The sequence below is a fragment of the Suncus etruscus genome, chromosome 1 (genome assembly GCF_024139225.1).
Source record: "Suncus etruscus isolate mSunEtr1 chromosome 1, mSunEtr1.pri.cur, whole genome shotgun sequence".
In the NCBI taxonomy this organism is placed as follows: domain Eukaryota; kingdom Metazoa; phylum Chordata; class Mammalia; order Eulipotyphla; family Soricidae; genus Suncus; species Suncus etruscus.
This window is the reverse complement of record NC_064848.1, coordinates 29,914,285-29,936,449: the sequence shown is the minus strand read 5'-3', so window position 1 is coordinate 29,936,449 and position 22,165 is coordinate 29,914,285. Positions and strand designations below refer to the sequence as shown.

The 22,165-nt window shown below is 33.7% G+C and overlaps 1 protein-coding gene across 1 annotated transcript in view; it reads right to left on the bottom strand.

Annotated features, from left to right (window-relative positions):
• SPAG16 (sperm associated antigen 16) overlaps positions 1-22,165 on the bottom strand; it is a 1,100,078-nt gene that overhangs the window by 402,197 nt on the left and 675,716 nt on the right. The window contains exon 14 of the mRNA XM_049768212.1: positions 18,503-18,563. Coding sequence (XP_049624169.1) covers positions 18,503-18,563 — 61 coding nt within the window. The remainder of the gene's footprint in view (positions 1-18,502; positions 18,564-22,165) is intronic.

The window sequence follows — 22,165 nt, the reverse complement described above, 5'->3', positions numbered from 1 at the left end:
GAGTACGTGGTAAAATAAAGTAATTCGTGTCCCAAGGTTCTATGAAAAAAGAAGAGAGCCCAGATTTGAAAGATAAGAGATAAAAATAAATACAATAAATAATACAAAACAATGTGTGCATGGCAGGTTTGTTTGTGTGTTTTTTTTTTTTTTTGCATAGGCACAGAAAAATATGGGGAAAACAGAAAGGAAAAAACCTTTTAGCTAAAAACAGGGAGACCTTACCCATGAAGCATCCTGACATAAGATAAACTACAAGCTCCAAACATACTAAACTGTCTAATCTTAAAGTCTTTTTCTGTCATCCCAGTAAAAGCTCTTCACAATCACAGTTGTTGTGGTCAGATTTTTATAGTTGAGATCCTGTTTTTTGTACAGATCTTAAGTTGAAATCAGAATGACATCAAGTATCTTCTAGTTTTATCTCACCATTAGGTGACAGTCCAGAGGACACTTCCCCAAAAGCTTTGTTACCAAGAATCAGGGTGTCATATGAATCCATGTTATATGAACCCACTCTGAAACAAGTCAAAGTCAGGGAAGCATTAAGGCCTTCCCTGACTGGAATCAAATTCCTGGTGCTGGCTTAGAAAACCATGCTGGTTCCATCTAGAGTCCAAAGTTCAGGGGTGAACATGTCTGATCTTTCGTCGCCTAAGTCAAGTCACTATGACAAGTGTTCAGAGTATAAGTCCTCACTGCAATATAAAATGTATGTGTTCCAAACTCTATTAGATAAGAATTTGTTTGCATCCATAAGATTTCTCCATTTGAATATACCTATGCAAAAAAGAATAGTGCCACATTGTAATACTAGTGTATATGGGGGTAAAAATAGTAAGCTAAACAATTCTGATAACATGGTTCAAAATTGAACTCGGAACACTAGAGAAACTTATCTACTAGAACTTCCTACTAAATCCAAAAAAAAAGAAATGAGGAAAACTACCACTACAGAAAAAGGTAGATAAAAGAGTTATACCTATTAAGGAAATACATCTAAATAAATATTTGAAGGAGATATACATGTCCCCTTTAAGTCTTTTGAAATAGTCTGAGTAGGGAATAAATTCCAGAGCACAGCTTCTGCCTCTGATATGATTTTGAGGAGTTTGAAAAATGGCTGCCAGCAGCAACATATCAGGAAATTTTATCGAACTGGTGGCTACTCAGAAACCAATTCTGGTAGCAAGCAATAGTCCAAAGCAAAGAGAGTTAGAGGAAAAGGAATCACCAAGAGCAAATCAGCCTCAGTGGCAGTGGCAGCTTTTCTAGGGCTGAGGCAAGGTTTGCTGGGAATCCATCTTTTCACTTTGGGAGCTGGTTGACAGCTCACTGAGGTGAGGGGGATGTTTCACTTCTTGAGTAGTCAAGAGTAGAGGGTAAAAAGTGTTAAATGGGGGGAAATAACAGATCAGGGCTGAGAGAGTAAGAACTAGAAAAGAATTTGTAAGGTGATAAGCAGGGGGAGGGAATTTATATAATGGGGAAAGACAATATACAATATAGCCATTATGTATATTATAGATGACATTACACAGAAATTAAGGTGGCCAACACATACACTCATGCACAAACATAGACACTGGGTATTGATTCATGGGTTATAGTTGAAAAGCTGACCCAGGCTGAATGGGTCAGAATGCTTAAAAAATATAAAGCCAGCAAGTCAAATATAATGATTTTCCATTTTCTATCATTGGTGAGGCTAAACTTTATTGAAGGAAGTATTTCTGGATTAGATTGTATATAGAGCATTCTTAAAAAAATCATAACTTTCAAGTATAGAAAACTAAATATATAGTAATGAAGAGTCTTCACCATGAAGAATCATCTATTTTTGAGTATCCAGGTTCCTTATCTAAAAGCAAACTAAAAGCATGAGCATTATGGTATAATGGTAAGCTACCTGAAATTGAAAACAAGTTACAATAACATAATCAATAAGCTCACTAGCAGGAGCTTTGGTCATATTTTTGCATATTACATTGTTATCTTTGATCATAAACATTAGATTTTTATTAGCAGGCATAATTAAGTAGAAAATGTAGAGATTAAAATTTTTTTCAAAACATTATCTTAATGTGAACTGTCTTCTAAGTCTAATATAGTATCGCATTATAAAATAAAACTAGGGCAACCAACTATATCTCCAAGTACCTCTGTGACAAAAAGTTCAAGGAGTTATTATAAGCAGTAAAATTAAAACATTAAAACTTCTTTATGCTAGCACTGTAGTGGGAGTCCATGGCTAATGCATGCTGCACCTGTTTCTTTGGATAAAACATTAAAAAATTAGAAAAACATCTATAAAGAGCAGTTGATTGGGCACCTGCTTCATCTAAACAGCTGTATGCATTACTGAAGATCTCTTTGAAGTATAGAAAGAATACAAGTTTTTATGTTTCTTTTCTTCACTTAGTTGCTTCTCTTTCCTCTCTATTTTTGGGGCTAATGGTGTTCAGGACAACTACCATGTTGCTGAAAATTGCATGATGGCATAATTCTTTACAACTATGTAGTATTCCATTGTATATATACTATATATATATTCATATCCACTCGTTTCTGTTGGGACCTAGGTTGATTTCAAGTCTTGGCTATTTTACTGAATCCTGCAGTGAATAGATGTGTGCATACATTCTTTGGGTGAATGTTTTTCTGTCCTGGGGATAAATACCCAAAAGGGGTATTCCTAAGTCTTATCGCAGCTCAATTTTGAGTTTAGTGAAAACCTCCGCATTGTTTTCCATAGGAGTTGGATCAGGTGGCATTCTCACCAACAATGTAGGAGAGTTCCTTTCTCACCTCATACTTACAAACAGAGGTTATTCCTAGTATTTTTGGAATGTGCTATACTAACTGGTGTATTATGATATCTTATTGTTTTCTTGATTTGGATTTCCATGAAGATAAGTGATGATGAACATATCTTCATGGGTCTATTGCCATCTGTTGGTCTTCCTCTGAGAAGTTCTTGTTCATCTCCTCATTCCATTTTCTGATGAGGTTTTGGAGTTTTATGGAGCTAACCTTTGTGGGTACTTTGTATATCCTAGAAATCCACCCTTTATCTGATGTGCTGAGTGCAAAAATTCTCTCCCAATCAGTTAGTTTTCTTCTAATTTAGTTCATGTTTTGTTAGCCATACAGAAACATTTTAGTTTAATGTAGTCTCATTTATTTAAGTTTGTGTACTGGTTTTGTAGCTGGTCACTTTACTGTATTGGATTATTGTTTCTAGGAGCTTTCTGTAGCTTTTTGGGGGGTCTTCAATGTAAAGCATCATGTCGTCTGTAAATAGAGATATTTTGACTTCCTTTTTTTCCAATTTGAGTTCCTTTGATTTCATTCTCTTGTCTAATTGTTATTGCTAGGACTTCTATTACTATGTTGAATAAGAATGAAGATAGTAAAAATCTTTGCCTAGTGCCATACTTTAGTGGAAATGCTTAAAATTGTTCAACATTAAGAATAATCAGGGAGGAGAGATAGCACAGCAGTAGGATGTTTTCCTTGTATGTGGCTGACCCAGGACAGAACTTGGTTCAATCCAGGCATCCCTTATGGTCCCCTGAGCCAGGAGAGATTTCTGAGCACAGAGCCAAGAGTAACCCGTGAGAAACATCAGGTGTGACCCAAAAACAAAAACAAAGAAAAAAGAATAATCTTGGCTGTATGATTTTTATAGATATATTTTACTATCTTAAGGAAGGTTCCATTTAAACCTATTTCACTGAGGGTTATAATAATGAATGCGTGTTGGATTTTGTAGAAAGCTTTTTCTGCATCAACTGACATTATCATGTGTTATTTATTCTTCCTTTTATTGATGTGGTATCTGATGTTGATTGATTTGAGTATATTGAGCCATCCCTGCGTTCCTGGGATGAAACCCACTTGGTCATGATGTATAATCTTTATTGATGTGTTGCTAGATTCAGTTTGCAGGATTTTTGCATCCATGTTCATTACTGAGAACTGTAGTTTACTTTCTAGGTGATATCATTGTAAGCTTTGGGAATGAGCATGACATTAGCTTCATAGAAGTTACTAGGAAAGATTCCAGTTTGTTTTTTCTCAAAAATTTGGAGGAGTCTCAGAATCAATGGTAGTAACTCTTCTCTGAACACTTGATAAAATTCACCTGTGAAACCATCTGGTCCTACACTATTGTTCTTGGGGAGTTTCCTAGTTTTTTTTTTCTTGTGATTGGCCTGTTTAAGCATTCTGCTTTCTCTCCTTAAGTGTCATATGATGATATTTTTAAAGATATATGGTCATTTCTTCTAGATTCTCAAGCTTACTGAGTAGAGTTGTTCATAAAATGTTCTCACGATGATTTTGATGTATTGGGGTTCTTTTGTAATCTCTCCTCTTTCATTTCTGATGCTATTTATTTGAGTATTTTTCTTTTTTTTTTTCCTTGTGAGTCTGGACAGTGGTTTATCTATCTTGTTTATTCTTTCAAAAAACAAGCTCCTGGTCTCCTTAATTCTTTGTAATGTTTTCTTTGTTTCAATATTGTTCATTTCTGCTCTAGTTTTTATTATTTCTTTTCTTCTACATGTGTTTGGGTTTCCTTGCTTTTGATTTTCTAGATGTTAAAGGTGTCCCTTTACTTTGTTGATTTTGTTATTTTCTCCTTTCCTAATCTAGGCCTGTATTGCTATGAATTTCTCCCTAATAATGCTTTTGCCTTATCTCAGAGATTTTGGCAATATGTTACTTTATTATCATTGGATTCAAGGAAACTGTTTATTTTTTTCTTTTATTTCCTCTTTGATCCATTTGTTGTTGAGCAGCATGTTGTCTAGTCTCCATGTGTTAGTTTTACTTCACATCTTCTTTTTATAGTCAATCTTGATTTCTTTGGCATTGTGGTCTGATAAGGTGGTTGCTATAATTTTTTATATTTGTAATTTTATGTATAATTTTATATTTGTAACTTTATGTAGATTAGACTTGTGCCCTAGAATGTGGTCTATCCTGGAGAAAGTTCCACGTGCAATTGAAAAGAATATGTATTCTGCATGTTTTTTCTTTTTTAACAATGAAATGCCCTATAGCCCAGTTAGTTCCATTTAGGAACCTAGATCTCTTTACTAGTGTTGTGCCTAGTGGATATGTCTAGTGGAGATAATGAAGTGTTGAAATCTCTCACTACTAGCATGTTTCTGTCCATGTTTCTCTTAGTTTGGGAGAAAAACTTTTGCTGGGTCTACATTTGGCATAGAGGTTTATCAGAGGTAGTGCTTCTTGGTCTATTGTTCCCCTGATCAATAAGTAGTGAACAATTTTGTCTCTTAGTACTTCCTTACAGTAGAATGCAGTTTGGTCAGATATGAGTATAGCTCTCCCAGATATTTTTTGTTTTCCAATAGCTTGTATAATTGTTTTACATCCTTTTACTCTGAACCTATATCTATGGTGAAATTTTAAGTGTGTTAATTTTTTTAGGCAGTAGATGTCTATTTTTTTTTTTTGATCCAGCCTGCTACTCTGTGCCTTTAGGTAGAAGAGTTTAGTCCATTGACATTTAAGGAAGGTATTGACAGAAAGAGTTGTTGTCCCATTATATTGTATAAAGTTGATGTTATTACAATTGGGTGTTTGGTTTTTGTAATTGCTCTTTAAATAATTCATTTAGGATTTGTTTGGTTAGTGCAAATATTGTGAATATTTTTGTCTGATAATATTTTAAATCCTTCTTCCCATGTAAATGAGAGTTTTGCTGACTAGTGGACTCTAGGTTGAAATTTTCTTTGATTTGGTAGTTTGAATATGTTACCCAATTATTTTCTTGCCTGATTGTTTCAAATAAAAGATCTCATTTAAGTCTTACCTTTTTTCCTTTATACTTGAGGTTTTTTTTCTCCCTTCCTGCTTTTAAGAGTCTATCTCTCACTTTGCATTGGTTCTATTTGTATTACTAAATGTCTTGTTGTTCAGTTAGGGTCTATTTTGTTTGGCACTCTTTTATAAAGTAATATTTTATTCAAGCACCATGATTAAAAGAATGGTTGTAGTTGGGATTCAGTCATGAAAAGAACACGTCTTTTACCAGTGCAACTTTCCTACCACCAATGATCCCTGCCTCTCCCTCCCACACCTAAAGTAGAGATAGGCATTCTACTTCCCTCACTCATAAACATTGTCAAGGTAGAACTTAATGTATTTACTTCTCTAACTGCACTCACCACTCTTTCTGGTGAGCTTCATATTGTGAGCTAGTTCTTTTTCATCTCTATTGTTTCTAGAATTATTAAAATATTGTTTTTTACTTTTCTTAAATCCCACAAATAATGAAACTATTCTGTGTCTATCTCTCTCCTTTGACTTATTTTACTCAGCATAATAGTCTCCATGTCCATCCATGTATAGGAAAATTTCATGAATTCATCTCTCCTGATGGCTGCATAATATTCCATTGTGTATATGTACCACCGTTTCTTTAGGTATTCATCTTTTGTAGGGCATCTTGGTTGTTTCCAGAGTCTGGCTACTGTAAATAGTGCTGCAATGAATATAGGTGTGAGGAAGACATTTTTTATTGTGATTTTGTGTTCCTAGAGTATATCCCTAGGAGTGGTATAGATGGATCATATGGGAGCTCAATTTCTATTTTTTTGTGGAATTTCCATATTGTTTTCCAGAAAGATTGGACTAGACAGCATTCCCAGCAGTATTGAATGAGAGTTCCTTTTCCCCACATCCCCTCCAGCATTGATTGTTCTTATTCATTGTGATGTGTGCCATTCTCTGTGGCATGAGATGGTCCCTTATTGTTATTTTTATTTGCATCCCCTTATGATTATTGATGTGGAGCAATTTTTCATGTGCTTTTGGCCATTTGTATTTCTTCTTTGAGAAAGTGTCTATTCATTTCTTCTCCACATTTTTTGATGGTGTTGGATATTTTTTTTCTTGTTAAGTTCTATCAGTTCCTTGTATATCTTAAATATTAGCCCCTTATCTGATGGATATTGGGTGAATAGTTTTTCCCATTCTGTCGATGGCTTTGTATCCTAGTCACTATTTATTTTTAGTTGCAGACGCTTCTCTTTGACTCTTGTATTTGTAGAGAAGCCTCTTTTCTAAGGGTTTGAAAGTTCTCCACTAGTATCGTCCTTGCTACTTGTTTTTTCCATTTCCCGTTATCTTCCCCTCCAGGTACACTATAACTCAGAGATTATTTATCCTGTCTTTGTTCAATTAGTAACTATATTATTTTCCAGTGTTTTGTCTTTCCTTTTTTTAATGCTTGTAATTTGTCTTGAATTTTATCTATGTGATGCTCCACATGTGTATTTCTATTATTATAGCTTGCTAAAATGTTTTTTTTTAGTTCTTTCAGTTTCAGTTATATGGATTCTCTCATCTTCTGAAAGAAATCTTTTTGAGTTGTCTGAATTGTTCATCTATAGATTTCTTAATTTTGCAGGCTAGTGACTCCTTGATATCCATTGCTAAAGCATTAATTATTGATGTTAGGTCCTCATCTCAAAGTTTCAGACATTTGAGTGGACTTGGAGATTTGCTAGGATTTCTCTTCAGATGCCAAATAGTAGGTGTCTTCCTTAGGTTACCCATTGATCTTTGCCTTTAGTAGTTTAAAATGCTCAAATTTCTGGGTGTTTAAGAAGGCTACCTATTAAATTATTTGTATGAAATGTGGCCAGAGATATATCTTATTTAGAGGTTATTTTTCTAAACTAGAAAAGTTGTTTAAGTATGATTAAAATATTTCATACTAGTTTATTGATTTTTTTCAGCTAATTTTTGAGTTGTATATTTTTTAGAGAAAAAAATTCTAAATCCAGTCTGCCAGGAACTCTATTATATAGATTGAAATGTCTTTGATTGGGAAATAAAAAGCTGATGGGAAGGAGGGAGGTTTCAGTAATGGCACTGGAACCAAAAGGAGGCTGAGGGAAGGCTAAAAAGGAGGCCCCATTCAAGCTTGGTGGATGGGGATTAGGACAGGAAGTCCCTATTCCCACTCAGACATAGTGTAACTGTCCCTAGGGATAAAGGATCAGCAATGGCTCTGAGACCCAAAAGGAGGCTGAGTAAAGACCCTAAAAGGCAACCCAGTTTGCTTTAGGTGTAAGGAATTAAGATGTGAGGTTCCCTATTCTCTCCCAGACACAAAGCTTGCTGGACACAAAGGGCAATAGATCAGTGATAGCACTGGAACTCAGAAGGATGCTGAAGGAAGGCTGGAAAGGAGGCCCTGTTAGTTTTTAAGCATTTGTAAAATTTTGCTATGCCTAATTTAAAAATAAATTAATGTATCTGGGTTACAATTTATAGTCACAAATGGTGGCAATTTAGAAAACTCAATGAGCCTAACTCAGATTAAATTTAACCATCATTAATTGCTTTTAAGTGGTAAGTTTGACATATATATATTTAAATATATATTCATAAAACATTAAAACACATAAGCATATATGGGGAAAATGTTCCTAATAAGGTTTTATCTACTTTAGTCATATTTAACTCATTTAACACAATTACATTGTTTCTTATTTAGAAATTTTAATGTAATATTTAATATTTGTTAAAAGCATGATAGTGACTACAGTCTTGTGATTATAATATAGATACTTTGATAACCAGATTAAATTGTGGGATATAAAAATTACGATTTTTTTTTGATGCTCAGGGGTTACTCCTGGTTGAGCACTCAGAAATTGTCCCTGGCTTGGGGGACAATATGGGATGCCGGGGGATTGAACCACGGTCCTTCCTTGGCTAGCGCTTGCAAGGCAGACACCTTACCTCTAGCGCCACCTCGCCGGCCCCAAATTTTGATATTTTTATGTAGAGAGCATTCAGTGGGTAAGACACTTGGCTTCCACATGCCTAACCTCACATCAATCCTTAGCAATGTTCTATAGTCTCCTGAACCTGGTCAGTAGTGATCCTAAGTGTAGAGTTACAAAGATTCCCTGAGCATCATCTGTTATGCCTTAAAAAAACAAATACAAGAAAGGGAAATTTCATATTATACTTTTTTGCTGTGTTCTTTAATTTTCTTTAACATATGACTAGTAGTAATAATAGTTGTCATTATTGTAATAAGTATAATGAATAAAAATAGCCAAAACAATCATGTTTAGTTCCTATTTATTATATTAAATAAATATATTATTTAATAATCGCTTATTTTCATCATTCTTTGTTATGTGTTTCTCAAAGTTGGCACTAGATGATTGTCCCCTGACAGCATTAGATGGTGAGGAGGGACATGAAAGTGGTAATTCTTGGTGCAGAAGAGGTGCACTTTCTATTAGTTAGTTTGAAGAAGATTCATTTTCAGTGCCTCACTGAAAGCTTTTATTCTGGAAAAGGGCAGAAAATCAAATAACTTTGAAAAATATGTAATAGAAATAATAAGACTTCAATTAATCTCATGACTGTGAAAATAGACAAAAACATAAAAGTACAAACAGAAAAAAAGCTAAAATTGGATAAAAATGTTAGTGATATGAAGTATTAGGGTGTTGTAATATTGTAGAAGTTTATAAAAAGCCATTAACCTATCCTAAGAATAATTTCATTATTCATAAAACTTGGAAGGCCAACAATGCTGAAATAAGATGTAAAGAGAAAATGATACAATGAAGTGCTTGTTCTTTATTTAGAACACTGAATTAATTCATCACATTGTAAAATTTTGAGCTATGTAAAATAAATGACAAGATTCTGAGAAATTCAAAAATACAAACGTTAAATGTCATTTTCATGCTTTTTATTTATTTATTTATTTATTTATTTTTGAATTTTGGGCCACACTCAAGGGTTACTCCTGGCTCTTCACTCAGAAGTCACTCCTGGCTTGTGGGGCCACATGGGATGCTGTGGGATTGAACTTCAGTCCATCCAAGGTCAGTGCATGCAAGGCAACTGCCCTACTGTTGCGCCATCACTTCGGCCACTTCATTGTTTCTTTTTTACTACATCCCTTATACTCTATTTTATCAAGACTTAGAAATTATTTTAAAAAGTTGAGATATCTCAAATTGTAGAGCATATGCACTGCATATGTTAAGCCATGTCTAAAATTCTGAACTGGAAAAAAAACAAAAATGAAAGGAACAAATGTACTAAGATAATTGTCAACTATGACTGATCCTCCTACATTGGAATGACTGAAATATTTAGGTTAAGACACAAAATAGTTAAGGACCAATATTATAGTAAGTAAGATACTTGGCTTGTATACATTGGATCTGAGTTCAATCCCCAGCACTAGTTGGGGTTCCCTGAGTACTACCAGCATAAACCTGAGCACAGACCTAGGTGTAAACAATGAGTACTTTTGTGTGTACTAGGACAAAAACAAAACCAAAAACCCAACAAAACAGTATAAAATAATTTTGGAGGTCAGAATGGAATTTATTTGGATATCATTCCCTATGACTTAAAAATCACAGGCCTTGACCAGAGAGCAATTACAGTACATATAGTGCTTATCCTGTAAGCAGTTGATCCAAGTTCACACTCATCACTGCATATGGTACCCCAGATATTTACAGGAATGACCACTAAGCTTGAAATTAGGAGTAAATCCTTAGCACCACTGATGTGGTCCCCAAACCAAAAATAACCAAACAAAAATATGCTCAAATAAAATGATATAAAAGAGCATGTGCTAGAGAATAGGGCTTAATAATGAGTCTTGATTCAATTTATAATTTAGTAGTGAAATAGTAAAGGCTATTCGAACATAGTGATTGAGAAGAAGTAATCAAGGGAATTGTTTTCTCAGTATTAAAAATGTATTTAAGTAATGATAAAAAAGAATACAAAAATAATGGATAGATGATTGTTGTATTTGACTACAAAATCAAGAAAAGCTTATTGGAGTTGTTGACATGCAGCAACTCCTATATAAATTGTTGAGAAAATTATATCATATATTTCTGGAAAGTACAGGGAAGTTAGCCAATATAAAAATAGCAATGCCACTCAAACCTCAAAGATAATATATTCAATATGTTTGAAAAACTTATATAAATTAGAACCCAAAACACAACACCAAAAGAGAAATCTGAACAGAATCTAAGAGAAATTCTATTTCTCAATACATGAGAATGTGATCATAAATATTGAAATTTAATGGTGAAAGTGAGCTAACTTTTGGAGAAAACGCAACAAAAATATCAAATAGTAAACTTATCAAAATTTAGTGAATAATAAGATAGATAGGGAGAATTACATCATAATTTAGGGTGTAGAGAACTGTAAAGACATGAAGAACTGAGCATAAAATTTGATCTGATTATGAATAGCGTCTACAAGGAAATAAGTGTTGAATAAAAGTGAACTTTTTTGTTTGTTTTGTTTTGTTTTTTGGGAGGAGGGCACACCTGGGGGCGCTCAGTGGTTACTCCTGGCTCTACACTCACAATTCACTCTTGGCTCAGGGGGACCATATGGGATGCCAGGGATCAAATCCTCTTCTGTTCTGGAAGGCAAACGCCCTACCACTGTGCTACCACTCCGGCCCCTGAAAGTGAACTTTTCTTGGCATAATAGGTTATTAAAATAGAATTGCCAAATAAAAATACACAAAAGTTTAGAACTTTGTTATTTCTTACTTTTCCTTAAACAACTGTGCTCAGAAATGGCTCCTGGCAGGCTCAGGGGACACACGGGATGCCGGGGATGAAGCCAGGTCATTCTGTTGGCTATGTGTAAAGCAAACGCCCTAAGCTGTGTTATCTCTCAGGTCCCAACAATTTCATATTTTTAATTTTTTTCAGTTGGGTGGGTGGCACTCTTTTTGTGCTTAGGGTTATGCTGGCTCTATGATTACGGATCACTCCTGGCAGGCTTCAGGGACTTAATTCGGGTCAGTAAAACAAGCATCCTACCTGCTGTATCTACTCCAGCATGAAAAACTTCTTGTATAGAGGGATGAATCCTTAGGACTGGTGTTATGAAACAACTTCACAAAATTTCTTCTAACTTGTAGAATTACTCAAGAAGTCTTAATAGCCACGTGCAAAGAAGCAAAAATATGTCAACCTCCAAATATATCCAGTGTAAAAGATTACTTTCATAGGAGCAGTCTTGAAGATAGAATATAGTTTACTTTTGCAGGGATATTTTTTCCATAAAGTCAGCTTGTTCTTTTCTTCATCTACTATCACCACTACCATCCTCTGAATAGCCTCATCAGTAAGAAATGGCTACAGAAGAAATTTGAATCTGGACAAAATTTGTAGAAGAAAATCATATATAGAAGTAAAACAAAATCTCAAGTGATTTAAAGTAAGAACACAAATATTTTTAAATATGGTAAATTTTGGAACATTTGGGCTGTGATATAAATAGTACTGGGGGAAGGTATAATCAAGGAAAAACTATCAACTACTATAAATTATAAAAGTAAACTTAGAAAGTAAAAATAAAATTCGTGGGGGCTGGAGAGATAGCATGAAGGTAGGGCATTTTCCTTGCATGCAGAAGGATGGTGATTTGAATCCCGGTATCCCATATGATCTGCTGAGTCTGCCAGGAGTGATTTCTGACCATAGAGCCAGGAGTGATCCCTGAGAGTTGCCAGGTGTGACTCAAAAAATCAAAAAAATTGTGCTATCACTTGAAGTATTAAAATATTACTACTTGATATATTCTGGTTAAGTCAAGATATAGTAAATGCTTGGAGAAGCCTGCATATTTAGAGACATAGTTTTAATGAGACAAGAGATTTATTCTGTTTGTTTAGAATTTCTTATTAATGAATGCGTTGACCATAGAAGAGTGTGATGAAGAATCGCAGGGCAAGTGTACATATATTTAAGAAGACAGGGTATAAAGAGAAAAATGAAAATACCAGAGAAATGTACTTTAACGTTTGGGTAATGGTACATGTCATTGTTTTTTTTTTTTGAGTCATAAAGTTAGAGTTGATTTAAAAACAAAAAATAATTTAATTGTATAATTTTCTTTATTACCACTTTTATTTTATTCTGTGCAGACCAAAGAATGTGGATTTGTCAGTAAATATGGCAGAGAAAATAACTTTAAATTCAACTAAAATTCTTAGAATTTATCACTTGAATGATAATTGAAGACCTTAGCTGGGATAAAGTGATAAAAGAAGACAGGAGGTGATAATATAATGAATAAGATTACTTTGTAAATTTGAATTTCAATGAAGTGGACATATCCTGGCTTAAGATTTTAAGAACTTGAAAGACAAGTTATGATTAAAAAGGTCATGCTTATTAGTATTGATATTTTAGAGGTGACACTTGTAGAGTCAATGTAAAAATGAGTTCAGTAATATATAGCTAAATGTAAAAATATGCTGTAAAATTGTGATCAAGTAAATAAATGAGAAAGAAATAAATGGCTCAGGTTAAAACAGTTGAAAAATGTTATCTAGATAGTCGTGTGTGTGTGTGTCTGTGTGTGTGTGTCTGTGTGTGTGTGTGTGTGTCCTCTTGCTCTGTGTGGTAAGGGCTGGGAGATTCACAGTGGAGAACTTGTTTATGATTTGCCTTTAAGATTTCATTGGTACCCTAAAACATCTAATTAAATCCATTATTTTAATGAGAAGTTGACTTAGAAGAGTTTTTCATCAAAGACCTGAACCCAAAACCTTTGATAAATAAGAGTAGGAAATACATTGTAAGATGATTAGAAAAAGTTGTTGTAAAGAGGCTTAATCTCTTTTATGTGGCATCATGTTTTATGAGTAGTTGGTTTTGATGTTTCATTTTTATTTAGCTGTTTTTGTTCTGGAGTCATTTTGACATAAAAATATGCTATGTATATATAGTTGAGAGTTGCTCAACAATTTTTCATCATTCTTAAATTCTCACTCCAGTATACCTTTGTTTACTCATATTTTCTCCTCTTATCTCTCACAGACCCTTTCACCCTAGAATTCAACTTACCTTATATCAGAATATTTTCCTCAAAGTGTTGTTTTTATATGACGTTTCAATACTACCTTGTTTTAAATTGTGATTTAAAATTGCAAAAGGGACCTGAGCAGTAGCACAGCAGGTAGGACATTTGCCTTGTATGTGACCATCCCAATCTGATCCCAGAATTCCCTATGGTTCCCTGAGCCTGCCAGGAGTAACTTCTGAGCATATAAAGTAAGGAGTAACCCCTGGGGTTTGCTAGGTGTGACCTAAAAGCCAAGAAAATGCAAACAATAATTAGTTTTCTTCTTCTTCTCTGAAAAAAGAATTATTTCTCTTTTATCATCTCTTGGAATAGGTCTCTTCATTGCTACAAAACCTTTTACTTATTAATTTTAAATTTTTGGTTGCTAGAATAAGAATGCCGATGAACTGTGCCTTTTCTCAACTCTATTCATGGAAGCTTTAGCTTCCATGAATTTAAATTGATAGTAAATCAGAATTTGATTCACCTAGTAAGGCTGTATAGCATATTATTCATTTGGAAATTAGAATTTAAATATTTTATACAATTAGCTGTAACAAGTACATACATACATCTATACATCAAAACAATCAATTTAACAAGATGTTAATTGAATAAGTCAATTAGTATGAAGTGAGAGGGAACTAAAATGGTTTTGAAACCTCATCTTTCATGATTTGTTCATATTCCTAGAACTACTAGACATATCTTTGATCTTTTAAATTATACCAATTTGTACAACCATCATTGTGTTGAGTTACTATTTATTTAGCTCACCTGACTTCACTAGGCAGACATTACATAGCAATTTTGTGTATGCCCTGCCTAAAACATATAGAAATGTATAAAGAAAAATAAAAGCATTCAATTCACCATATTATCCTTTCATAAGAGGACCAAAATTTTTGAAAGATGGGATTATATGAGTACCTTGAGATAGACTACTGATCAACAGCCTTGAAAAAAATCAAGGTAGTGTATATTTATTTAGAAAAGAACGTTTTGTTTCTCCTCTTGCTATGAAATATCAGTTAATTTTTAAAATCTGTAAGTTCTAATTCTGTCAACTTTAGTTGTTGCTTTACAAAATAGTGACGTACAAAAATTTTTTTATATTCTTAAAATGTTTAACAAATAGTATAATTTATAGTTTATGTTAAATAATTTTAATTACCGTATTTGCCGGCATATAAGACAATTGGGCGTATAAGACGACCTCCTAATTTTGCAGTTAAAACATAGGTTTAGAGGCTGGGCGGTGGTGCTAGAGGTAAGGTGCCTGCCTTGCCTGCGCTAGCCTTGGACTGACCGCGGTTTGATCCCCCAGTGTCCCATATGGTCCCCCAAGCCAGGAGCGACTTCTGAGCGCATAGCCAGGAGTAACCCCTGAGCGTCACCGGGTGTGGCCCAAAAACAAAACAAACAAACAAAAAAAACAAACAAAAACATAGGTTTAGGCCTATATTCACTGTATCAGGCAGAACGTTCCTGTGCTGCACCTTTATGTACCACAGTGAGCCAATCACAACAAGCAAAGGTTCAAAGGTTATACTGTCATAGACTTCCTCCCTGACTCTGGCCAATCTGAGCAGGCTTTTTACAGTGTAGATTCGGTACAGAACATTGTCTAATTTGCATGCATAAAAAGCCTGCTTGGATTGGTTGAGTTAGAGAGGCAGTCCGAGCAGCCTTGCAGTGATTGGTGCAGGATCGAGTTGAAAAATTCGTTTTGTGGCAATATTCAGACAATTACGTTTAGCTGCATATTGAAACATTTTTCGAAATATACTCAGCGTATAAGACAACCCCCGATTTTCGGTTGACTTTCTTTTGTTTCAAAAGTCGTCTTATACGCCCAAAAATACGGTAGATCTCCACCTGCAATAAAAAAACAAAACAAAACAAACAAAAAAAAAAACTAGTCAAAAATGAAGACCCTGCTACCTACAGCACTATAGGAAAAGGTAGCTGTATATGCCTGACCTGGGTTCAAATTTCAGCATCCCATATGCTGCCCTGAGCAGTACAAAAGACAAAAAAAAAAAAAAAAAATGGTGAAAGGCATCAGGGTCTTCTATATTAACACTGAGAAATAAAATTAATTGGCAATTTTAAGATAAATTACTTCACATTGTATATTTGTTACTGTGATTCTTGGTTGCAAGTTAAATAACACTGAATTTGACATCTGGAATTTCTGCTTACAAGTCTGGAATTGTTTTTTTTTCCCTCAAATTATATTTACATGAATAGCTAAGTACATTTATATGAATGCTTATTACCAAAGGCATAAAATTAGCAAGACCAATATTAAATAATTCAAGTCTTCGCAAATTTATTTATATGCTGCTACATATATTCAAAACTTTGAATATGGATAGTGTCAAAATGACACGGTCTTGAAATGTTCCTGAAAGTCTTGCTTTTTCCATCATTATTTTCCACCAAATCCTTGACACTCCTTAGCAGGTTTGGGATAAAACAATAAATTTAAGTTATTGCTTTTTACTTATTGTTCTGTTCTACTTGATTTTTTATTTCTTAAACAACTCAGATTTTCCATAAAATTTCTAAATATATACAGAAGACATGAATCAATCAATGCACACATATTCTGCTTTTTACGTAATTAATTTGAAGTGTTGTGGGCATTTTGGAGGACTTGAACAAAGAGCATAAGCAAATAGGTAAGGCAAGCTGGAGAAAAACAGTATAATGGGTAGGGCTCTTGCCTTGAATGCCATATATGAATCTCTGGCACCATATATTGTCTCTTATGCTCCACCAGGATAGATTCTTGAGCAGAGCCAGGACTAAACCCTGAGCACTGCCAGATGTGATCCAAATCCAACAAAATGAAAAAAGCTAGCCACTTTAATATTGGCTGTCATATTCATCATATTACCTTTGAAATATATAATAATATATGCCTTTGATTATTGATTAAATAAAACTAATATGTTTATTTTCATTTATATTTATTTTATGATTCAGGATGTTAAATGGTATGACTTTTTAAGCTATGATATTGCTAACCTAAATAAAAATGCGTGACTTAACAAAAGCTGAGTTTATTTCATTTTAAATTTCGTTTCAGTTTCTTTGGGCTCATGAAGCTGTAAATTACTAAATAGTTTTTTTAACATAAATATCCTGTGCTCTGTGGTTCTATACTGCTTCAAGAGCTATATGCTCTGCTACAAATAAAATTCTACTTGATATTTATACGAATGTTAATTAAATAGAGTCAATGGAAACTTTACTTTTTCTTTTTTTTTCTTTTTTATTTTTTTGGTTTTTGGTTTTGGGGTCACACCTGACAGTGCTCAGGGGTTACTCCTGGCTTTATGCTCAGAAATCACTCCTGGCAGGCTCGGGACCACGTGGGATGCCAGGATTTGAACTAACATGCAAGGCAAATGCCCTACCTCCATGCTATCTCTCTGACCCGGAAACTTTTTACTAAGACAAATTTGTAAAAATATAATTATAGTAGAGGCTATCATTAACATTCCGAGTTGAAAATGATGTTTGGAGTTTCAGTAGGAAGAAACAATATTTCTTTAGGAGAAATAATTTTAGTGGGTATTTTTTATTCCTTCTATATGGATAACGACAGCAGGACAGTTACAGAATTTTGACTATCCCGTCGTTTTGAAGATAGATGTAGGCAATCAATCAGACTTCTTTTATTTAGCTAATTGGAAAAGAAGAGGGAGATGGAACTGAGATTTACACTCTATTGGGAACTTAGAGACAAATTAAAATATTAGATATAATTAAATCATAGAGTTTGAAGGAACTTGAGAGGTCATTTTCTAGCTAAATTGCTTTCATCTGAGAAGGGACAGACTTAAATCATCCTTTGATGATTTCTATTTGAACCTTTTAAAGGCAACCCAATTAGCTTAACAACTCAAAGTAATGTTAACAACTTTATTATTGGAAAAATTATCCTGATATCTGAATAGCTGGAAAAGCAGATAAACACTTTTGCTTATATCATCATTTTATATGAGGAATGAAAGATTAAATAGCTGCTTAATCAGGGTTGCTATATCAAAACTGAATTAGATCCCTGTGTCTTTAACAATTTTAAATTTTGTCCTGACAAATTTCCTTCAAGTATTTTTATTATTATTTGTGGTTATATTTATGTTTTTTTATTTTGTTTTGGTGCCACTTGTGGCATTTAAGGAAGGGGAACCATTTAGAATGCCAGGGATCGAAACCAGGTAGGCTGCATGCAAGGAAAATGACTTAAATTCTGTGCTATCACTCTAGCCCCTGATCCTATATTTATATATACAAGTCTACACTTCACTGTTTTCATCAAAGCCCATGTGAAACCAAAAATAATTTTTATTATAGTTTTCTTTATTTCTATTATTGCATTGCTGTATATGTATATTTAAATTTCATAATCTTTTATGGATGTATAATTTTCCAAGATCTTGATTAATGGCAAAATGTGTTCCCCTCCTGAACCACAAACACACCATCTGCCTTTGAAGTTTTATTTCACTATAATGAATCTACCTAATGAAGCTTTAGGAGAATTTATTGAGAATCCTCAACTTACCATTGGAGAGAAGGTAGCATCATTGATAGAATGAATGTGTCCATAGAGTGAGTGCTCACATCTACACTAGAGAGAAAACAAATCAAAAGAAAAATCTGTTAAATTTTATTAAATATACATAAATAGGAAGATGAAAATTTTCAAGTGATTTTTGAAACTACACAATACTACACAAAACTACACAATAACACATTTTCATTATTAAAAATGCTAATTCAGCATAATTTAGGAGAGTATTAGTGAATATGTCACTGGTGCTAGTACCTGAAATTTGAAATTTTGATAATCTATTTTACAGGATTGCTATTAATGAAATTACAATTGAATGACTTTACTTTGCTACGAGGAGAGTTTTCAAGCTACGGGAAACACTAGTTAAAGCCTTGAGGAAATTATTTGTTTTCAGCACATTAGTCACTAATAAGTACATGACATTTTTTCATTTTTATCTTTATCTTTTTTCATCATAAGACCCCCATTTTTATTTAATCAACTAGAGTAATTCAATTTATGTTCCATATTATTGTTTTATACTTGCAGTGCCCACCCCTACCACCAGAGTTTCAACAATTACTCACCACTTCCCAAGGCCCTTTGAATTGCCCCTACTACACCTTCATCTGCAGTATGAACCCTCATTTTGGAGTTTGTTTACACTTGAACTATTTATATGAGCACAATAATCTGTCATTTTTCTTATTCCTTTTGACTCATTTCACCTAATATGATATTCTCTTGCTTCATCTAGGTTGACAATTTTCACACTTTCATCTATTCTCATAGCTAAATTGTACTCTATTGTGTAAGTACAGTATATCATAATATACATTCATCTGCGCTGGGCATTTAGATATTTTGGATAGTCTGTGGTAAATATACGTGCATGAATATACTTGTAAATTATTTTTAACTTCTTGGTATAGACTGGGAGGTGAGTTAGGTGAAACAGAGGTTATATTATTTTTCTTAGGTGTCCTTACACTTTTTCCTTAAAGGTTGAATAAGACCACAGTCCCAGAAACAGCAAATGAAGGTTCACATTTCTTCAACTTCTTACCATTCCCAATAGTGTAGATAGCTGATGATCATTTAGATTTGCGTTTCTCTAATATAATTTAAATTTTTAATTTTTCATAGTCAAACTTTAATTACATTTATTTATAAAATGTTATAAAGCATGCAAAGTATGATTACAGTATAAAGTAAATATTTGTCCTGGAAAAACAATAACATCTTCTGTTTAGCACATTTATTTCAAACAATGGCTAGCATTTAAATTAACCAGAAAAACTGGGTCTCAATTTTAACTTTAAAATGATTGCAGGAAAAATGGATACATGATATAGACAAAGAGGACAAAGTGTCGTATATTTAATTTTGATATCAAGATTCAAAGTGCATTCTACTTGACTTTTTTATTGGGGGTGGGGGAGTGGTCATACCGTGTGGTGTGGGTAATCCTGGCTCTGTGCTTAGAGATCACTCATGGTGATGTTTGGGGGGCTGAAGATACAGTGAGGTATAAAACCTAGGTCAGGAATTAGCAAGGCAAGTGCCACAACCTTTGGATTAGCTATACAGACATTCAAAATACACTCAAAAGGAAAAAAGGAACAATTTAATTCAAATTCTTTCAACTAGAGATTTTTATTTATTTTGGTTTTTTTTTTTTTGGGCTACAGCCTGTGACTCTCAGGGGTTACTCATGGCTATGCGCTCAGAAATTGCTCCTGGCTTAGGAGACCATATATCACTCTGGTGGATCAAACCAAGGTCCATTCTAGATCGACCGCATGCAAGGCAAATGTCCTACTGCTGTGCTATAGCTCCGGCCTTAACTAGAGACATATTTATCCAAATAAAAATGTAGCTCATATTTTTGTCATGGATTCAACTTTGTATTTTATTTAAAAATTATTCATTCACCAAGAAGTTTTATGCAATAAAGTTATATCCAGCACACTTGAAAGTCCTTAAAATATAACAATGAATAAAGCACAGAAATTTATCTTTGACCCTCTATCTTAGTAGGAGAAAGAAAAGAATTATCTACAAATTTAAAAAGTGTGTGAGAAGAGAAAACTAATGTGAAAATTAAAAGTCAGACAGGGTTTGGGTTATCATAGGTTTGGGGGTCGAGGGCTTAAAGATAAATTAGGTTGCCAGTAAAGTAGTTTCACACTCAGAGCATTAAGATTGTAAGGGAGTTAGCCACATATACATCAGAAGAAAGTAATTTTTGTGTAGGAAGAAAGTCATAAGGAGTAGCTACTAGGTCAGAAGTGGGATAGTGTATTTCTGGAATAGTAAGGAGGATAATGGAGCTGAGAAAAGTCAGTCAGTCCAAGGATATATTTACTAAAAATATTTAGCTTTGGGGCAGGAACTATAGCACACCAGTAGGGCGTTTGCCTTCCACACAGCTGACTCAGGGCGTACCTCAGTTTGATCCCCAGTGTCCCATATGGTTCTCCAGGCCAGGAGTGGTTTCTGAGTGCATAGCTAGGAGTAAACCCCTGAGCATCACTGGGTGTGGCCCCAAAACAAAACAAAGCAAACAAAAATATTCAGCTAAGTAAGCTCTTTTATTTTCTTTATTTACTTAGTCCTGGAATGTTGATTTCAGGAAAGAAAAACCCTAAAAAATCAAATATTTAAGACTGAATAACATAATATTTCTTCATTTCTGGAATATTTATGAGCTAAAGGGAGTTTGGAAGTCTATAGAACTAACTTCCTATTAATTAGTTCTCCTATTGTCATTGTTGCAAACTAAATTTTCACATTCCATTTACATAATGCATGCTATTAATCCTCTTTTTAAAGAATAAATATTTTTCCCACATGAATTAAAATTGTATAAAAACTATTAAAATACTTTGACTCTCTCTCAGTATCCTTGCTACTCTGGTTTAGAGTCTTAATAGTATTATAATTTTAACCAATTATGCTGAGAACTTTAAATCACTCAAATTCCCCAAATAGGAATAAATTACTATCAAAGCCAAATTTTATAGTTTGCTTTCATATATTATATTAGGTTGTTTTTGTTAAAATCTAATAACACATGTACTTACATATTATACTTATATAAAAATGTTAATATTTTGCAATGTTTATATTGAAAAATTTATTTTAAAACACCTTTTTGTCAATAAAAGTTCTACATTTGATCTTCTAAATTGAGAACCTCTAGACTATTTGATTAATTGGTAAGGAAAATGCAGTTTTCTGATTCAAATCCTGGATGCCAAGTTTTAATTCAAAGTAGAATCTCCAAGGCACTCTTGAAAAGCTCTGGAAATATGGGGTTATAATGAAAATGCTGACAGATCACATTTACGCTGCTATAACAAAACCTGACTTGAAGATAAATGTTTCATGAATTAAGAAAAGTTAAAAAAGAAAAAAAAAACTTTTCTCTCCAGCTTTGTTCCCAAGATAAAAGTGAATCAACTCTTTTCATGGTATAGGAAATACGTGGGTTGCTAATATTCTAGTCTGCAAACAGCCTTAATAAGAAGCACTGCTCAAATCAGGACATTAATATTTAGAATATATTCTTTGGTGAATTGTTGTCAGAATTATTTTCCTTCAAAGAAGTAGAAAAAATGGAAAGAAATCTGAAGAAAACTACATGACATAAGCAAGCCATTGTCTCTC